This window comes from Pantherophis guttatus, chromosome 1 (genome assembly GCF_059756535.1).
Source record: "Pantherophis guttatus breed Tessera chromosome 1, ASM5975653v1, whole genome shotgun sequence".
NCBI lineage: Eukaryota > Metazoa > Chordata > Lepidosauria > Squamata > Colubridae > Pantherophis > Pantherophis guttatus.
The window spans coordinates 263,346,551-263,365,956 of NC_142063.1; the positions used below are offsets into that span (position 1 = coordinate 263,346,551).

Genomic DNA, 19,406 nt, shown 5'->3' on the forward strand with positions numbered 1-19,406 from the left:
ATACTAGACTAGAGGCTTGCCCTGACAGTGTTGGTGGGAGTGTTCTTGTAGTTCCTTGATTAGGCTATTGTTTACTGTTAGCTTGTTTGTCTGACTTGATAATTCCTTGACTAGGGGTATTGTTAACTTCTTGTTGGTCTAGTATTGTTTAGCTCACTATTGGTCTATCTCTGCTTAGCTGGGTGTTGATTACTGGCAAGATATTTTGGCCTTTTGTTTCCGTTTTGGCTTTCTGATTGTCTCTGTTGCATGGTGCATAGATGTTGTTTATCTTTGTATGTCTGTTGATGGCTGATTTGTCTGAGTGCCAGGAATTCTCTAGTGTTTTTAGTCTTGGCTTGGTCTAGGTTGCTCCCAGTTTCCCAATAATAATTTATAATTATGGTGAAGTCTGTCCATGTTGGAAATGAAAGAGTTTTCATGTCTTCTGATTACTGGTTGGTGTTCATGGATGTGCTCTGCTAGTCTTCTTCCTGTTTGTCCTATATAGAGTCTGTTATAGTCCTTATACTGTATGTTGTAGAGGTCTCCTGTTTATTCTTCTGGGGCTGCAGGTCTTTTGGTTTATTTAGGATGTTTTGGAGGACTTCGGTTGGTTTGTGTGCTATGGTAATGCCAGAAGCTTTTGCCACCCTTTTTCCTTTGGACTCAAACTTTGTTTATCAGACTATTGTCTAGGCTGCAGCTCTTTCTCCTGTCTCCCAAGGTCATTCCCACATACCATTACATAAACCTCCTGCAATCTTCCGTACTTATGGTATCCTTCTGGACTACTAGTTTTAGAGCGTGTTGCTCAGGAAGGCAGGTCTCATCAGTGATGTTAGGGACAAGGGAAGTCAAGCCTTTGGGTACTCCTGTTACAGGGTTGCCTCAGAGTTCAGTACTTCTATTGTGTTTAGCATCTACATTAAACCACTCTGAGAAGATTTCTGGTGATTCAGGATGAGGTACTATCAATATGGGTAACTCCACCCACCCCGGGCCCAATTCAAGATGTGATAGAAATTCTAACTCAGTGCCTAAGAGCTATCAGAATTTGAGTGGGGAGAAACAGAAGCAAGGCTCAACCAAAACAAGACTGCTGTTAATTTAAAAGCTAGGACTAACTTTGCCTCTTGAATTGAATTGTTCATCCCCAGAGAGAACAGGCTTGCAATCTAAATTGAATAAATAAATATGTCATGGACTCAGAACTTCTATCAGAAAAGCAGATGGAAGTCAAGGCTATGTGGGCTTTAATCTGGTTCACCAGTTGCAGCCTTAGCTGGTACATGATGTATTGAGAATAGTTGCTTGTGCTCCTACCATCTCCCAGTTAGATAACTATATTTCACACTACATGGGAAATTGGGAATGCTTTTGAGTACCAACCAGAAACTTCTGATCCAAAATGCAAGAGTTATGTGCTCACTGGCAGTGGTGGTGCTACATTACTGCAGGAGTTTGCATAGTTACTAGTATGTTGCTGAGTACAATGAAGAATTCAATTGCTTTAAAACCCTATATGGTTCAGAACTTGAGTATTTAAGAAGTTCATTCTCCCAGATGGAGTTTGGCCACCTGATCAAGATGGCCATGAGCATTTGCTAAGGATCTCCAAATACCAGGAAGTGCAGCAAAAGGATCTGTTCTCTGTGAGGGATTCTTATGAAGCAGCCTTTTGCTGAGGTAAGAATGAACTTCATTTTCATGGTCTTCTGGAAACTGGTAAAAATCTAGTTCTTCTGGAAGGCCTTTAAGAATTTACTATGGAGTTATTGCCAGCAATATTAGTCTTAATTATGGGTACTTGGTGTTCTCTGAGCTTGGTTGTTTTTCTGCAGATGTTTCATTACCAGAATAGGTAATCTGAAGAAGTGGAATTTGTTGGTTGTTTATGTATAGTAGCTTTCCCACCAATCTTGGTTGGAGGTTTTTCTTGATGGTTCCTTGATTTGAGTATTGTTTCTTCCTTGATTGTTCCTGGTGCTGTTTGTTGCTTATCAGATGTTGCCTACTAAGGAAGATGTGCCTTGATTTTTGATTATATCTTTTAACTGGGATGTAGATGGAGTTATCTCTATAGTCTACACATTTTTGTATTATTTGTTTTTATTTTGGTATCTAATAGTCTAGACTCCATCAGAAACAGCTAGTTATTTCTACTGGTAGACCTTTACACGTCATATATTTTGGTATGTATTTTCAAATTCCAAGTTAAAGTTTTAAAATATTTTCACACTAAATGAATTTTAACTTTCAAAAATATTTTTTGAATATTTTTGGCCACATTGTATAAGGCTTTTTGGGAAAGTTTGTGACACGTCTAAATGTAAAGGATAAAAGGGATCAACCAACAGATCAGTAACAAAATGATATTTATACAATATATATGTATAAACATATATAAATAAATCTTCGAGACCGACTTCTGCCACCAATAGCCTCCCACCGGCCAGTTCGCTCCCACAGAGAGGGTCTCCTCAGGGTGCCATCAGCCAAGTTATGTCGGCTGGCGACACCCAGGGGGAGGGCCTTCTCTGTGGGAGCCCCTGCCCTGTGGAATGAACTGTCCCCGGAAATGTGTAAGATCTCTGACCTCCGTGTATTTCGCTGTGCCCTCAAGACCCTGTTGTTCCACCAGGCCGGGCTATCAATGTAATGATTTTTAAATTGGGTGTTTTAAATTTTTGGGGTTTTAAATTTGAGCCGAAATTATTTAATAATTTTAATTATTTTTAACTGATGTCTGTCTTTGTGCTTTTAATAGGCTGTACACCGCCCTGAGTCCTTCGGGAGAAGGGCGGTATAGAAATAAAATTATTTATTTATTTATATATGATACAATATTATTTAAAAGAGCCTTGGTAGTACAGTGGTCTAAAGCACCCTGTTATTAAGACCAGCTGCCTGCAATTACTGCAGGTTCGAATCTCGCCAAGGCTCAAGGTTGACTCAGCCTTCCATCCTTTCTAAGGTAGGTAAATTGAGGATCCAGTTGTGGAGGCAATAAGCTGACTTTGTATAAATATACAAAAGGATGAAGGATATTGCTTAGCGCATTGTAAGCCGTCCTGAGTCTCCGGAGAAGGGCGGCATATAAATCAATTTTTTTTAAAAATGATACTTGTTTGAATTCCTTTAAAGTTATTTTTCCTTTCTCAGCAACAGCAAGTAAAGGTGGTGTAGTTCAAAGCACACCCAAAAAAGAAGCTGAAGTTGTAGCCCCTAAGAAAAAAGGCACAGTCACAACTCAGAAGAACGTTAAGACTTCGGCTAAGGTATCACAGGAAGGCTCAGTTTCAACAGAAGAAGATATTCCTGCTCTTCCTATCATTGATGAGAATTTGCTTCAACAGGTGAAAGATCTGAATGGCTATTTAGAACCTTACTGTCTTTCATGAGGGAATAAACATCCTGTCCCAAATTTGTTATATGTGTCGTTTCACCAAGTTTTAAGATGACCCAGCATTTTGTAAAACTTGGTGCCATGAGATTTTCTCACAAGCATGGTAAAATCTTGCTACAAAGAAAGCGACCCTGATTTCCATGCATGAATTTTGCACACAGCTTTACAACTATACCTCCATTTTGATCCTTCCAATCTCTTTCTCTTTTCCCAAGGAATGGCTAAATCTTTTTGGTTATTTTAGTAATGTCATCTGATTTCATTTCCACATGATCTGCAAAAAAAAGGTTTATTTTCAGAAATTATTCAAATGTATGAATATATATTAAATTATGGGCATTATCAAAATGTTTACTCTGAAAAACAATAAAGATTGAACTTTAACAAAATGCCATTTCTGTGTAATTAAGATATTGATGTGTGTGGTTTTAGTATGGTTATTAAATTAATAATTACCATGGATTTTTTTTCTTTATTTTTATGTTATAGCCTAAATTCTCATTGCTTATATCTTAGCATAGAGGTTTTACAGTGAACTATGATGATACACAGTTGAACTACCCAAAATAATATTAACCTTAAAGAATAGCAAATTCAAATGAAATTTAAATGAAGCTAGAAATTACCACTAACAGATATGTTGTTTTTATATAACTATCATGGTCGAATTCATCAAACATCTTATTTTTAGCTCTTTTTCTTTCCATTTTCTGAAGCTACTACAATGGTTTAAAATAGCAGTCAAGGAGGATGTTATTGATTTAAACCAATAACTTTATATACAAAATTGTAATATATTGTTTTTCAATTTTACAGACCCACAAATATATTATACAAGCTTCCGTGTTATATAATAGTTGGCCACTTACTGAAAGTCAAATTGTATTTGTTCAGGCTCTAAAAGAATTAGAAAAAAATGAAATCAAAGGTAAGTCACTGTTTTAGGTATTTATTCTGTCTTGACTAAAAGTGTCATAGTGTTAAAACTAACTCTTAATAAGCTTTATTTATTCATTTATTTCCAATAAATCACGACCTTCCTGTGTGACTCTTAATACTTTATGTAAGAGTAACAAAAACACAGCTAACCATAAATAACAATAAAAGGAATAAATCACTTCAAACGACTACAAATGATATTCTATCATCCAGTCATAATAAAAATCAAAAACTCCAAAGTGATGGAACTCCTGAAAAAATACTGTCCCACCTCATTCACCTCTTAAATAAGGGAGCAAAATTTAAAGCTTCCATTCTTGTAAATGTATGTGAGTCAGTTTATGATAGTGTTAAGAGTGGATTTGCAAGGAAAATGGACATGGAAGAAAAGGAAAGGAGTAAAAGCACAAGTCCTGATCAAAATCATACTAAAATATAAATTAATCTCTCAATTAAAGAAATATTAAATAGACAGAAGAAAAGAGGGTGCATAAACTGCTTGGGATAATATGAATTATGCCAATGGCAAAAATGAAAAAGAGGCTTGAGGAAATGATGAAATGAAAGAGGCTGTGGATTGCAGGAAAATGCAAACAAGAAAATACTTGCTACAAAAAAGAAGAGAAATATTTTCTTCAAAGCATAGAGAAAAGGATATATTGCATAGAATAAACCAAATACAGCACAAAAAAAAATGGCTGTTTTGTGGAACCATTCCCCCCACCACACACAAAAATAGATGAAGATGGATAAACAATAGACTTCCAGCACTTTTGTGTGTATTGTTATACAAAATAATTATCTTAAGAGAAACATAAAAATAAATTTAGGGCAACTAGAATATGTAAATGTGTATGATGAAAACAAAAAGAGATGGAAAATGAATGAGTACTGAATGAAAATGGATTGAATACAAATGTGAGAGATCAGCATAAAGGAAATACATTGAAGTGGTTTCTAAGGCAGAATGAATGATGTTCAGAACACAAAGTGAATATATGAAGAAAGAGCGAATAAGTTTAGAAGAAAAAAGCCAAGTTGTACAACTTTAACATGTGCATGTTATAAGCAGGGTAAACTAGAAAATTAAAGATAAATGTACACAAACATGCATTATAATGAAGCCAGATAATTTTAGAAAGTATGCACAGTTGGGATTAAATGTATTGAAAGCGATGGGCATATCTCTATTCATGTTGCAAAATACTTAAAATAATATAGAACAGAACTGAAACAAACTGTCAGGAAAATTAGAATGTGTTTGAAACTAAAACTGACAAATTCTGTTATGTCTACCCAAATGTACTTTACTGGTAATTTCCAGAACATTGTGCATTAATAAAATGTCTGCTTCAAATCTTAACATTTCGTATTTCATAATATAAGGCAACAGTGCCATCTGCAGTAAATTATTATTGTCTAGTTTAACTAGCTAGAACAGAGCACATAGACATCGTTTGGCATTTTTAAATTAATGGAGAAAAAATATAAATTTTAGAAGTTGTCTCCTGGTTTAATTCCAGTAGAAAACGTATGTATTTATGCTGGGAAATTAATGCTGAGGAGAAGACATCATTGTAGTTTAAAATATTGCCCTACAATGCCAGCAAAAGGCAAAGAAAACAAGGCATAATGAAACCATTCCCAATAGATGAGTTTCCAGCTCTATTTGCAAACTTCCAGCGAAGGGGAAGAAACCACTCCATGCAGTATGAATTCAATCAGTCCAATTAGTTCCACTGTTTGACAGCTCTTACTGTCAAGAAGTTCTTCTAATATCTACTCTGTATCTACATCCTTGAAGTTAGATTTCATTAATGGAATAACAGAGTTGAAGGAGACCTTGGAGGTCTTTTAGTCCAACCCCCTACTTACGCAGGAAACTCTATACCATTTCAGACAAATAGTTATCCAATCTCGTCTTAAAATCCTTCAGTAGTCCTCTTTTTCTCTGGAACAGAAGAGTTCCAAACCCTCTGCAGCAATGTTCCTCAACCATAGCAACTTCAGGATGCGTGGGCTTCCATTGTGCTGACTGGAAAATTCTAAGAGTTAAAGTTCCAGGTTGCTAAGGTTAAAAAACATTCTCTACAGTATGGCAATCCTTCATATCATTGAAGATAGCTGTCATGTCTTCTCTCCACCTTTTCTACAAGCTGAACGTACCTAGGTATTTTAACCATTCCTCTGGTTGGATAAACATACACAAATCGTAGGGAATTATACTCTTACTGAAGAAAAACTATTGGAAAAAGAATAAGAATGACTGAGAATTTGCCTCCTGTTTGTGTATAGATTGAGATCATCCTTCAGAATTAAATTTCATCCAGTTTGAATTTCTTTGATGAAGGAACTTTGAATGATCTTTATGAAAAATCATTTACAAATGTAGAATTTGAACAGAAAAAGAGTGTGGAACAAACCCATTAATATCATCACAGTAGAATCCAAAAATGATGTTTAAAACACCAATGATATTTTGAGGATTTATAAAAGGAAAGCTTCCTTCCAGTTTTCACCCATGCCTCCCTTCCCACCCTAGCTTCTTCATCAAGAGTTTGAGGATGAGTTTGCTTTTTTTCCCCCCCACCATGCTTCATCTTTGTTTTCTTGATATAGGCAGAATAAGGTTATCTTGTAGCTTGTGTGCTTGCAGCACAGTCTTGTGAGCAAAAAAAAAAAAAAAAAATCTACACCTGGAATACTGCAACCAATTTTGGTCACCACACTACAAAAAAGATGTTGAGACTTTGGAAAAAGTTCAGAGAAGAGTAACTAAGATTATCAAAAGACCTGGAGACTAAAACATATGAAGTACAGTTGCAGGATTTGGATTTGGCTCGTCTAGAGAAAAGAAGGACTAGGGTGATATGATAGCAGTATTCCAATATTTGAGGTGGTCAAATTATTCTCCAAAGCAGCAGAGGGCAAAACAAGAAACAATGGATAGAAACTAATCAAGAAAGAAGCAACCTGGAGTTAAGGAGAAATTTCCTAACTAATCATTAGAACAGCTTGCCTTCAGAAATTGTGGGTGCTTGGCTCGTACTATCATATGTGGTGGACATGCCTAAAAGCCAAAAAATATTGGACAAAAATACATACATGGCTGGAAAAAATGGTAAACAACATATTGATTTGAAACCAGAAGTATTCTTGTTGGGTATTTTACCAGATAAGAATAATAAAGGGAATGCATATATGATCTTACATATACTGACTGCAGCTGTTGTATTTGCACAACAATGGAAAAGTGAAGAGACCCCAACAGATGAAAATGTCCCTTCCAGCTCTATTCTATTCTAAATTCTTGAACAAACAATAAATGTGCATTTGAGATACAACACATTTAAAAAGGAATACTTTTAAGAGAATATGCATCAACAAGAAATATTGTCAATGTTGCTTAGTTCAAAAGAAGACAAGTCAAAGTGGGGAGCTGTCCCACTCATTGATGAACCATTTGGATGGAGAGTGAAAAAATGATGAAAGAAAGATTCTAAATGGAGCAGATTTCCATCTTTCTCAAACTTTAGTTTGACTGAACATCAAGAAACTACATAGGGAAAATCATTTTAAGTGCCTCAGAATCATTATGGAAAATTGTTTGATACAATAATTTGTGTAGAAATGACTTTTCAGTCGTCAGTCTTTGGATATGCCTCCACTTCTATTAATGATGATCTCCTTCCAAACTAGTGCTGGGCCAAGTGCTCAACCCATTTCCCCCCAGTTTTATGAAAGAGGATAGGCCAGAAATTTCAAAGAGTTCCCTATATTGCTTCAGCTGTGTCCAGCAGATTCCATAAAACTCAAAAAATCTAGATACATGATAAAGCTAAAAGAGAAGTAACTCTTAATAATTATTCCCAAGTATGAGATATATTTTAGCCTCCTTTTCTGGATATTTAAGCCAAGAGTCCCTGACCCTACTCAATTTTATTAATTAAATAGAAATTTTGAATGGAATACTGCTGCTTTTATGTTAGCTTTGTGGACTTGTCTCAATGTTAATTCTTTGAATGTATGTGGAATGTATTTTGTATATATGAATAGGTACCTCATCACATCAGCATAAGACTACAGAATAGGAACTGTATTCCAAAGTTGTCTGTCTATCAGAAAGTTGCTTTTGCTTCAAATCTCCCCCTGTGCCACCCTAAACATCTCCCCGATCTGCTCTGGAAAATTGGGTGGAAAGGGACAAGAAGTCACACTGCATGAAAAGAACATTCACTTAATGTTGATTATAGCTCTGTGTACTTTTGGTATGCCAAATATGGATCTGAAAAAAGATATTCAAGCACAAATGTTTGAAATGATGAATGTTTAAAATTGTCACTTGAATAAAATTATATGCAGCTCGTCCTGTTGAGAAACATGAAGAGAATATATCTGTCTTAAGTCCAGACATCCACAGCAATTTGGAAAGTCAAAAGTCTGCAGGTTCTTCCAAAACCACTAGAAAAACAAAGGAAAAAACAACTGACAAAACAGAAAAGGCACCTAAAGAGAAACCAGTAACTGTTGTTAGACCAGAACCACAGGTAAGAATAAATTACTGTAAATTGTAAATGTCCAAAGCAAATGCAGATTTCTTAGGGTTTACTTGTTAGCCTATTCCTGTCTTCCCCATATTAGACAGGAAAACGGAAATTGTAGCATCACACAGTCACATGATTACTATTTGCAACCTTCCTAGCTAGCTTCCAAAAAGCAAAGTCAGTGAGGAAACCAGCAGATAGTCTCAAGTTATGATCACATGATGATTTGCTTAAGGACCACTGGTGATTCATTTAACAACTGCAACTGGGACTGTTGTTGTTTCTCTTAATGACTGCTTCAGTAATTTAGCAGTAGATTTACCAGTCCTAATTAGGATTGTTAAGTGAGGACTACCTGTACCCATTTTTTCAATTGTATTGATGATCATATGAGAAACTGACAAATATGTTTTTAAAATTCATATTGCATAGCTTAGATTTTTTAAAACTGAACATTGATGAGAGTCACGTTTTGTAAGATGGGTGAAAAGTTGGTGTTGATTCTCAGAGATGACATAGAAAGATTTTCAATCTTTACATGTTCCAACAGTGCACTCGTCACTACTGTAACTTCAGTCCATCCATCTTGCAATCTTCTCTTCTTCCCATTAAATTGCATCTAATATATGAATTCGTCCAGGTTGTATTTTAACATGGTTTGATTTCATGGAGGTCTTTTGCTCATTAGAGTTAAATCCCAGTTCACTGACTCAACTTCATATTTAGCCATCCTTATTCTGTTATAAGACAGTTTTGACTGCTAGTATTAGTTAAGACATGCATTTATCAAAAAACATCAGTACACAGCATTTGCCAATACAGGTAGTCCTTGAGGTACAAACTGCCGTTCAGAGTTATGAATGCATCCAAAAAGTTCACTTTAGTACAAAGGTTTAAAATTGCAGCCCACAAGATTCCTCTACAGTCATGTGAAGGTCGGCAGTTCGGCGGTTCGAATCTCTAGTACAGGTCTCCTGTGTGAGCAGGGGGTTGGACTAGATGACCTCCAAGGTCCCTTCCAACCCTGTTACTGTTACTGACCAGGAGTCAGTCACTTCTGAAGCTGTGGCTATTTTAGTCTAATGACTACCTTTTCTCGCCATGGTTCTGACAGGTAATTTCCAAGACCCATATGGTCAGCATGTTTTTTTTCCATTGTTCACATGACTAATCAATATTGGAGCCTTTACAATCGGCCTACTTTTCTTTTTTTTCCTGTCCTCATTGCTGCCAAGTAGAGGACCAGAGGAGTGAATCTCTTGTTGCTGTCCCACTTGCTTCTTTTGTTGCTGTAGCCTTGAGGACTACAGTACTATAGTTGCCTTTGTAAGTCTTTTTCATTATAATGTTGCGCTTGTTTGTCAATACAAACTGCTTTTCTTACTTGTAAGTACTTTGCAAACTTCTGTGCTTTGTTTGTAAGTACTTTATAAAGATAGTTTTTTTTAAATATATCATTGTATTTGTTTGCATTTGTTTTGGAATTCCTTCCAGAACTATAAGACAGTGTCTTCAGAAAGCAGATTTGGTATCGGAAAGTTCCTTTGCATTCTACTGTATTTTGTTGGCATGTAGTTTGAGATTGTGTGTGGAAAGACCATTTACACAGTACTGTACTCTATTGTGTACTGTGTTCGCTTTTGCTTTGAGTATTAGTGTGTACTACTATAGATTGTTTGTAGAACAGCTGATGGGAGGGCAGCAGTGGTTCCCTCCAGCGGCTTCACTAGAGCCCTGCAAATTAATTCCCCCACCCCAATTTAAGTCCAGGCACTTGCTTGGAGTTGCTGCAGACCTTCAAAGGCGAAGGGCAACCTGGCCTTTCCAAAAACAACTGATGGGTGGACAGTAGCTTTCCCTCCGGAGAGGCTCCACCTGAGGAGCCCTGCAAATTCTCTAGCCTCTTGGTTCATTTAATGATGGCAGTAGTCACTTAACAACCAAAACAAACAACAAGCCCAATCTTCATTATTTAACAACCTGGTTGATTTGCTTAACAAGCAAGGTAAAAAATGTCATAAAAATGGCTCTGGTTCATTTTATGAAAATTTGATTTGCAGCCCTAATGGGCAGGCTTCATTAGAGTCATATCTCGAGGACTACCTATATTTATCAATACAATTCTATCACAATAGTTCTCTGGGAGACATTCTGATTTTGAAAGTCAGTGGATACAGAGCCACTTCTGCCTGTCTGCTTCTGCTCTGTGTACTTCTTTTCCAGCAATCTGATCCCAACAAACCCTTTTGGATTTTGCGTCTTGTTGTTGAGCAAAATGAGACAGATGCAGTTGATCTGAAGAAAGATACCGAGAGAGCAGATGAGATCAAGGCTATGAAGCAAGCTTGGGAGGCTGCGGAACCAGGGAGAGCTATCAAGGTAACAGGGTCATGCTTTTATTCAATATGCAACATGAAAACTACTGAGGAACAGCAAATTTTTACCTGGAAAAAGAAACAATTCCCAAGAGTGATTTATCAGTGCCAAATGCAGGAAATACATAGAAGATTTAGGATTAGGGAAATAATGAATATACCTCATTTTTCTGTCTTTGAATTCTATTCTATAATAAAATCTAAATTTCAAATAAAGAAATTCCTGAATTCCACTATAGACTTTTGAGTTAGGAAGACACCATAGGCTGATCTTGACAGCTGTAATTGAAAACAAATATTTGTATACAACTTGGAGACAGTTGTCCTTACCTTAGAGTAATACAGGTAGTCTTCAATTTCCTACCACAATTGAGCCCAAAATTTATGTTGCTATGTGAAATATTTGTTAAGTGAGTTTTTACGACCTTTTTTGCCACAGTTGTTAGGTGAATCATTGCAGATGTTAAGTTAGTAACGTTGTTAAGTGAATCTGGCTTCCTCATTGACTTTGCTTGTCAGAAGGTCACAAAAGCTGATCACATGACCTTGGGACATTGCAACTGTCATAAATATTAACCACTTGCCAAGCATCTGAATTTTGATCACGTGACCAAAGGGATGCTGCAAAGGATATAAGTGTGAAAAACGGTCATTAGTCATTTTTTTCAATGTTCTGGAACCAGAGTCTGTGAGGTTGGATAGTCAGTTCCTAATTAGGAAAACAACCATGGCAAAGGAGAATTGGATGTCTTATTGACTAGGTTTCATCCTTTCCTGCCAGATTGAAATCTCAGTTTATGTGTTGGGTTGGGACCAAGGACTTCATAATTGCTGGCAAGACTACATATTCATGTTAAGATCTGATGTGGTTGTTCACTAATTTCGATTTACAATTCTTACTCCAATACTATGTTCAGCCTACTAATTATATCATCATTTTCTCCCTTCATCACTATTAGGCTGTAATTCCATGGTTTACTTTAAACCCACTTTAATGTGAAATATTAATTGAGCTGTTATCAGTAAGTCTGCTTCCACCTGAAATCAGCTCATAATGACTATTAGACATATCTGTGTTTGGAATCAATATGAAAGTGTTTTGTCCCTGCCTTCTTCCAGGATTTTTTAAATATATATTTCCCAGCAAAGTCTTATCGCTTTAGCATTTCCTAGTGAGCTTCCATTTAAGTATTGAATAGATCTGACCCTGCTTAGCTGTTTCAAGATCAGTGAAGGTCATCTAGTTCTACCACCTCCTATGATGCTATTCTCACTAGCAATGTATATTAAATCTAAAAAAAAAATCCTTTGTTAAATGTGATCATTTCCATGCATTTACTGAAAATAGAACATTCTACAGGTGGATTTTAGGTCCACTCCAGAAAAGCTCTTTTTAAGAGAACATTCTGCACCAAGCATCAAACTCATTACAAATGCAATATAATCTCAAATTACAAATGAGATCTTCTTATAGTTTTCTGCTGAAAGTTACTCATCTGTTCTCATTTCCAATTGCTTTCAAAATTGCTTTATTGTGTGTGTTAGTTTAATGTACCCAAATTTTATTACTCAACTGCTAGCAGTTAAACAACTCTTGAGTTGTATAATCTAAAGGCAAAAATATTGATATTTTTGTTTCTGGTGCTGTCATTTCAAACACAGCAGCTGAATGTTGTGACATGAATCATTCATCCATGTGTTTGCTTTCATCCAATGACTCATATTTTCAGTTGCAAAGCAAATAATAATTAAACTACTCAGCCTAAAACCTAAGCTGTGTTATTTCTGGCCACATGCTAGTAATGTAAACCAAATCCTAATAGATTAATATCTTCAACACTGTCACAATTGCATATACTGTATACAGGCCAATATCAATAAAGGAGAATATAGCTCAGGATTGAAATAAGAGGTCCTTGGTGCTCTCTGAGCTTGGTTGTTTTCTTGCAGACATTTTATTACGTAAACTAGATAACATCAGCACTGAAGATGTTACCTATTTTGGGTATGCATGTATGTATGTATGTATGCATGCATGCATGTATTTATTTATTTATTTATTTATTTATTTATTTGTCATATTTCTATGCCGCCCACTCTCTGAGGACTCTGGGCGGCTTACACCAAAGACAGTATACTAAATAGCATATTGCCCCCAACAATCTGGGTCCTCATTTTACCCACCTCGGAAGGATGGAAGGCTGAGTCAACCTTGAGCCGGTGAGATTTGATCCGCTGATCTGCTGAACTAGCAGTCAGCTGAAGTAGCTGCAGTACTGCACCCTAACCACTGCGCCACCTCAGCTCAACATCTTCAAGAAAACAATCAAGCTCAGAGACCACCAAGGACCCACCATAGGCCAATATAGTTAAAGGAGCATTATAAGGAACTTGCCATGCTCTGGAACCAGAGTCTGTGAGGCTGGATAGTCAGTTTCTAATTAGGAAAACAACCATGGCAAAGAAGAATTTGATGTCTTATTGACTAGATTTCATCCTTTCCTGCCAGATTGAAATCTCAGTTTATGTGTTGGCTTGGGACCAAGGACTTCATAATTGCTGGCAAGACTACTAGCAAGAGAAGATCAGCCAAATCTGGATTGGATATGATGCCAGTTTATGGTTCACACATCTATTATATAGCCATATTTTTCTTGTCACTGATGACTCTTTGTTGTTTCATTCTACATGTGCGCTACAACTTTTTACATTGGACAACTTTAGCTATGCTAATTGTGATTTCATATCCTCCTTAGTTTTGATACTCCCAATTAATAGTTAAAATTCAAAGTAGCAAGCAAATACAGAGGAGGAGCAAGAAACTGAAAGTCATGTAAAAGTCATGGTAACGCCACATTTGGAATACTGCATCCAAGTTTTGGTTGCCACGATGTAAAAAAAGATGCGGAGATTTTAGAAAGAGTGCAGAGAAGAGCAACCAAGATGATTAGGGGACTGGAGGCTAAAACATATGAAGAACGGTTGCAGGAACTGGGTATGTCTAGCCTAATGAAAAGAAGGACTAGGGGAGACATGATAGCCATGTTCCAATATCTCAGGGGCTGCCACAAAGAAGAGGGAGTCAAGCTATTCTCCAAAGCATCTGAGGGCAGGACAAGAAGCAATGGATGGAAACTAATCAAGAAGAGAAACAATCTAGAGTTAAGGAGAAGTTTCCTGATAGCTAGAACAATTAATCAGTGGAACAACTTGCCTCCAGAAGTTGTGACTGCTCCAACACTGGAAATTTTTAAGAAGATATTGGATAACCATTTGTCTGAAGTAGTATAGGGTTTCCTGCCTATGCAGGTGATTGGGCTAGAAGACCTCCAAGGTCCCTTCCAACTCTGTTACTCTGTATTCTAAAATATAGGCAGCCTTGTCTGAACTTGAAATATAAGCTATCAAATATTTACCAAATAATATATTAGCACGCTCCGAATATAACCTATCCAGCTGAAACTAATGTTTGCTTCCCCTCCCCTGCAAATTTCATGATGCTGGAAAGCTAGATATACTGAGACAGCATGAAACATTTTGTTATGTTATTTTTATTGTGTTTCAGAGAGAAAAGTCTGCCAGAGAAGTTGCACAGTAATGAGATCAGTAATAAATGAGTCCCAGCTCATATGTTTATAATCTAAACAACACAATACAAAAGGGGAAAAAAATAGTGCTTCCTTTCTTACTTTTATAACATTCTCATATTGATCAAGTAGAATGGAAATTGGTCCTCTGGCAGAATCAGTAGAATAAATCCTTCATTTTCTTCTCACCATCTTATATAACTTGATGGAATAGTTGGTATTAGATCACATTTCAGAGAAGAACTAGAACACATTGTCAGAATTTGATTGTATATTAAGCCTTCTTCATCTCTGTCTGATTTGAACTTTTGTTTTGCTTTCCCAAACAGCTGGATTGTACATCCCTCAACTGTGTTATATTTTGATAATTTTTTTTTAATTGAGACATGTTTTACCACATCACATCATATGCTCTGATCTTCATTCTTCATTCCTGCTTAATGATTGACCTTAACATTTATTTTCTGTTACTTGCCTTTTTATCAATCAATTTGAAGAACTGTTCCATCTTTGAATTTTTAAGATGAAACATGAAGGAGTTTCATGCCTAGTGGCAGAGCACATTAACTAATACAACATTGTTGTTGGTCCTCTCATCACATGTTCATATATGTGAGGGGCTGCCCCTCAGAGAGAGGAGGGGGTCAGGCTATTTTCCAAAGCACCTGAAGGCCAGACAAGGAATAATGAATGGAAACTGAATAAGGAGAGATTCAACCTGGAAATAAGGAGAAATTTTTTGCCAGTGAGAGCAATCAACCAATGGAACAGCTTGCTTTCAGAAGTTGTGGGAGCTTCATCACTGGAAGCTTTCAAGAAGAGATTGAACTGCCATCTGTCAGAAATGGTATAGGATCTCCTGCTTGGGTAGAGGGTTGGACTAGATGACGTACAAGATCCTTTCCAACTCTGTTAATCTGTTAATATGCAAGCATTATAAATCATTCATCCCTCAGCCTTTATGAGCCCTTAACTATTTTGAAGTGAGAGGTGACTGGATTTAATTTTATCTGAAATAAGGCTGTGTTAGTACTTAATTTTCAAAAGAGGAAAGTACTTTGGAGGGATTGACAAATGCAATTGACAGATGCAAATCCAGGAAAAAATCCCATTTGGTTTAAGAAATTGTAGAAAGATGCTCCATGCATATGTCTCCATATTCCAAGGCATCTTTCATCTTCAGATCCAGAATGCTGCTGCTGCTATCCATTCAAGTGCATCTGATTCTCAGCTATGCTATAGACCAGCTCTCTCCACATTTTCCAAATCAATTTTCTTCCTGTCTAGTTTTTCATGGTACACCTGTCTCGACCTGTTATTGCAGGAAAGTGAATTCTTTTAACACATTCAATCTCTTCACCGTCAATTGTTATTTTGACATTTCCATTCCACACAATGATCATAAGATTGGTCTTTGGTGTTCGGGTAGAGGCCAAATTTCTTGCTTTCTTTTTTAATCCTTTTGATCAGATGCTTCAGGCCTTCTTTGGTTTCTGAGAGGAGAATTGTGCTTATCAGACACTGCTGATGTTCCTTTTGCCAATTTTTACTCCAATTTTTGATTCTTCAAAAATGCCAGCTTCTCGTAATCTCTTTGGCATACATGTTGAATAAGAATGGTGAAAAAATGCAACTTTGCTGTACGCCTTTCTCTTAACTTGTACCAATCAGCGTCTGCACAGTAATTTCCTGTCGAGTGTATAGCAACTGCATCAAGTCGACCAGTTGTGTTGGCATCCCCAGGTTTTAAAGCACTTTGTAACAACTTGTCATGATCACAATCAAAGGCTTTCTTGAAATCAGTTGCAGATGCTGCACATCCCTAATCTGAAAAGCAAATTCATGTTTACTCCTATTAATGCTAGGGCACAGAATTGAAAACACCATATCAAACTGCTCATTTGCAAATCATTTCTTGTTGCTTAAGGCCTGTTTTACATGGGAAATGAAGGTATATTTCTGTAATTTAAAAAATTACCAATTGCAGCTCTACTGTGTATTTTATGTTTCATAGCTATTCATAAGAACAGTTCAAAAGGCAGTCATTCAGTTCCTGTTTATATGCCAGTGGACTGGCTATTGGAATCATGCAGATGCCTTTGACATTATATAAAAACATATTTGGAGAAAAAACTATTTGAAAAATTTATGAAGTTCTTATTAGATTTGTATTGTATTTTATTTCCAAGTAGATTGTAGAAGCTCCCAAAGCAAGGATATACTGATACTTATGACTACATTAGGTATTTTAGGCCTATCCATCTATAAAATTAATTTGTTGTTCAATGTATATTCTGTAAATGTTAAAATGTTTCTGTGTCAAAATGGCTTGGTAGGTAACAGAACATGCAGGTTTGTTTTTCTAATTTTCTGCAACAAATCTCTGTTTCCCAGGCTGCTCAAGAACGTGTACGTTATATTAATGAGTGCATTAAAAAAAACCTGATGGAAGCTGAGACTGAGAATGCCAGTCCTTCTACAGGTTCAAGGGAAACAGGTATGCATGGGCAATACAAACATGATATTAAGCATTCATGAAAGAAAAGCTTTGTCATGGAGATTTCAAAATCATAGAAAGGAGAATGTTGCATGTCATTCAACTACAGAATTGAAAAACAAGAAACAATGGGTGCGAACTAACCAGGGAGAGAAGCAACCTAAAACTAAGGAGAAAGTTCCTAACGGTGAGAGCAGTCAACCAATGGAATAGCTTGTCTTCAGAAGTTATGGGTGCTTCATCACTGGAGGTTTTCAAAAAGAGACTGGACAGCCCTTGGTTTGAAATGGAATGGGGCAGTGATGGCTAATCCTTTTGCCATTGTGTGCCAGGAGGGGGGATGGGGGTGGTGTGTGCGCATGTCTATACCCATAATTCTATGTGCCACGCGCATGCATGCGCAACCCCCCTCCCCCCGCTCTTGGCACACGATGGCCCGGTAGGCCCGTTTTTCTTTCTCACCTGGCTCCAGGGCCTCTCTAGGTGTCTGGGAAGGGCAAAAACGGCTTTCCCCACACTCCACACCCCCCGGAGGTCCTCCGGAGGCAGGAAACAGCTTGTTTCCTTACTTCTGGAAGGCCCAGAAGACCCGAAAATCAGCTGGAGCTGAGCTCGCATGCCCCCTGATATGGCTACACGTGCCACCTGTGGCACGCGTGCCATAGGTTCACCATCACGGGTATAGCGTCTCCCGCTTGAGCAGGGGTTTGGACTAGAAGACCTCCATTTTCCAAGGTCCCTTCGAACTATTCTATGGTCTAGAAGTGGCGTGAGGGAATCAATATTTCCACTTATAATTTGTGGAAATGAGCAAAGTTAAAGTTGAGCTGATTTTTTTTTTCTGTCAGTTATTGGCAGAGGTGAAAAAGCAACAATGTGCTCAACATACAAAGAAATGGGGAAACTTTTTTTTTTAGAGATTAAGCTCTGCAGGGTCACAGCAGTATAAGGCTTCACATCTGCTACATTAACTCCTGTTCCACAATGTGTCATTCTCTATAACTTCCTGCAATCTACACTTTCTGGATTGCCTTGGGACTTGGCATACTTTCTAAAGCAGTATTTCTCAACCTTGGTAGCTTGAAGAAGGGTGGACTTCAACTCCCAGAATCCCCCAGCCAGCGCCAACTTCAAGCTACCAAGGTTGAGAAACACTGTTCTAAAGTATCAATAGAAGAGAATATCTGTAGCACAGAGTTGAATTGAGGAGTTTTTGGTGCTCTCTGAACTTGGTTGGTTGCTTGCAGATGTTTTGTTATTCACGAGGTAATATCAGCAATTCAAGTGAATGTGAGGTTTGTTGCCTGTTTATGTACAGTAACTTGCCCTGCCAGTTTTGGTAGCGGTATAGTTTCCTCCTTGGTGGTTCCTTGATTACAGTATTGTTTTCTGCCTGATTGTGTGTTTGATGTGTTGGCTGCTGGAGAGAATGTGTTCTAAGTTTTTTATTACCTCTTTTGAACAGTCCATAAATGTGGTTACCTCTATGTGACTATTGATGGCTGCTTTGTCTGAATGTCCAGGAATTCCCTAGCCATTTTTGGGGGGTTGTTTTTTTTTTTTGGCTTGTTCTAAGAAGCTAATAGTTTCCCAATTAAAACTACAGTCGAATCTTTCCATGTATTGTGAAATGAAGAAGTTTTCATTGTATCTTCTATCAGTTAAGTAGTGTTTGCAGATGTGCTCTGCTCGTCTTCTGCCTGTCTGCTCTACATCATAGTCTGTTTTTATTTCGTAAGCAAACAAAGATTTTTTGCTTAAAATATTGTAAAGGACAAGTGTTGGTTTGAGTACTACAGTGATGCTGTGTGGTTGTAATAGTCAACTGGTTTTTTCTGAGATTTTTTGAAGTCTGGGTGTGTTATGCTTTTCATAGATTGTACTGATCGTGTGACTATGTTGTCAGACATTTTTTGATAAAGTTGTGTGGATCCTATTATATTAAAAGATGTTGTACATTGACCTGTTTCTTCTTTCTAGTGTTCTGAGGTGCTGCAGTACGTTTGTGACTCAACAGTTCTTAGGTCACTTCCTCTGTGATCTCATATGTACAGAATTGGCCTGCAAACACAGATG

The 19,406-nt window shown here is 37.2% G+C and overlaps 1 protein-coding gene across 4 annotated transcripts in view; it reads left to right on the plus strand.

Moving 5' to 3' along the window:
• The window catches only part of ADGB (androglobin), a 93,701-nt gene that overhangs the window by 70,564 nt on the left and 3,731 nt on the right, over positions 1–19,406 (plus strand). For 2 of the 4 annotated variants that reach the window (XM_060692269.2, XM_087882843.1), the window contains 5 exons: positions 3,145–3,338; positions 4,205–4,316; positions 8,690–8,874; positions 11,095–11,250; positions 17,228–17,330. In XM_060692269.2, the coding sequence (XP_060548252.1) occupies positions 3,145–3,338; positions 4,205–4,316; positions 8,690–8,874; positions 11,095–11,250; positions 17,228–17,330 (750 nt within the window). Of the gene's footprint in view, positions 1–3,144; positions 3,339–4,204; positions 4,317–8,689; positions 8,875–11,094; positions 11,251–12,027; positions 12,153–13,755; positions 13,907–17,227; positions 17,331–19,406 lie in introns of those variants that run through there. The other 2 variants (XM_087882844.1, XM_060692271.2) reach the window with 2 other exon arrangements.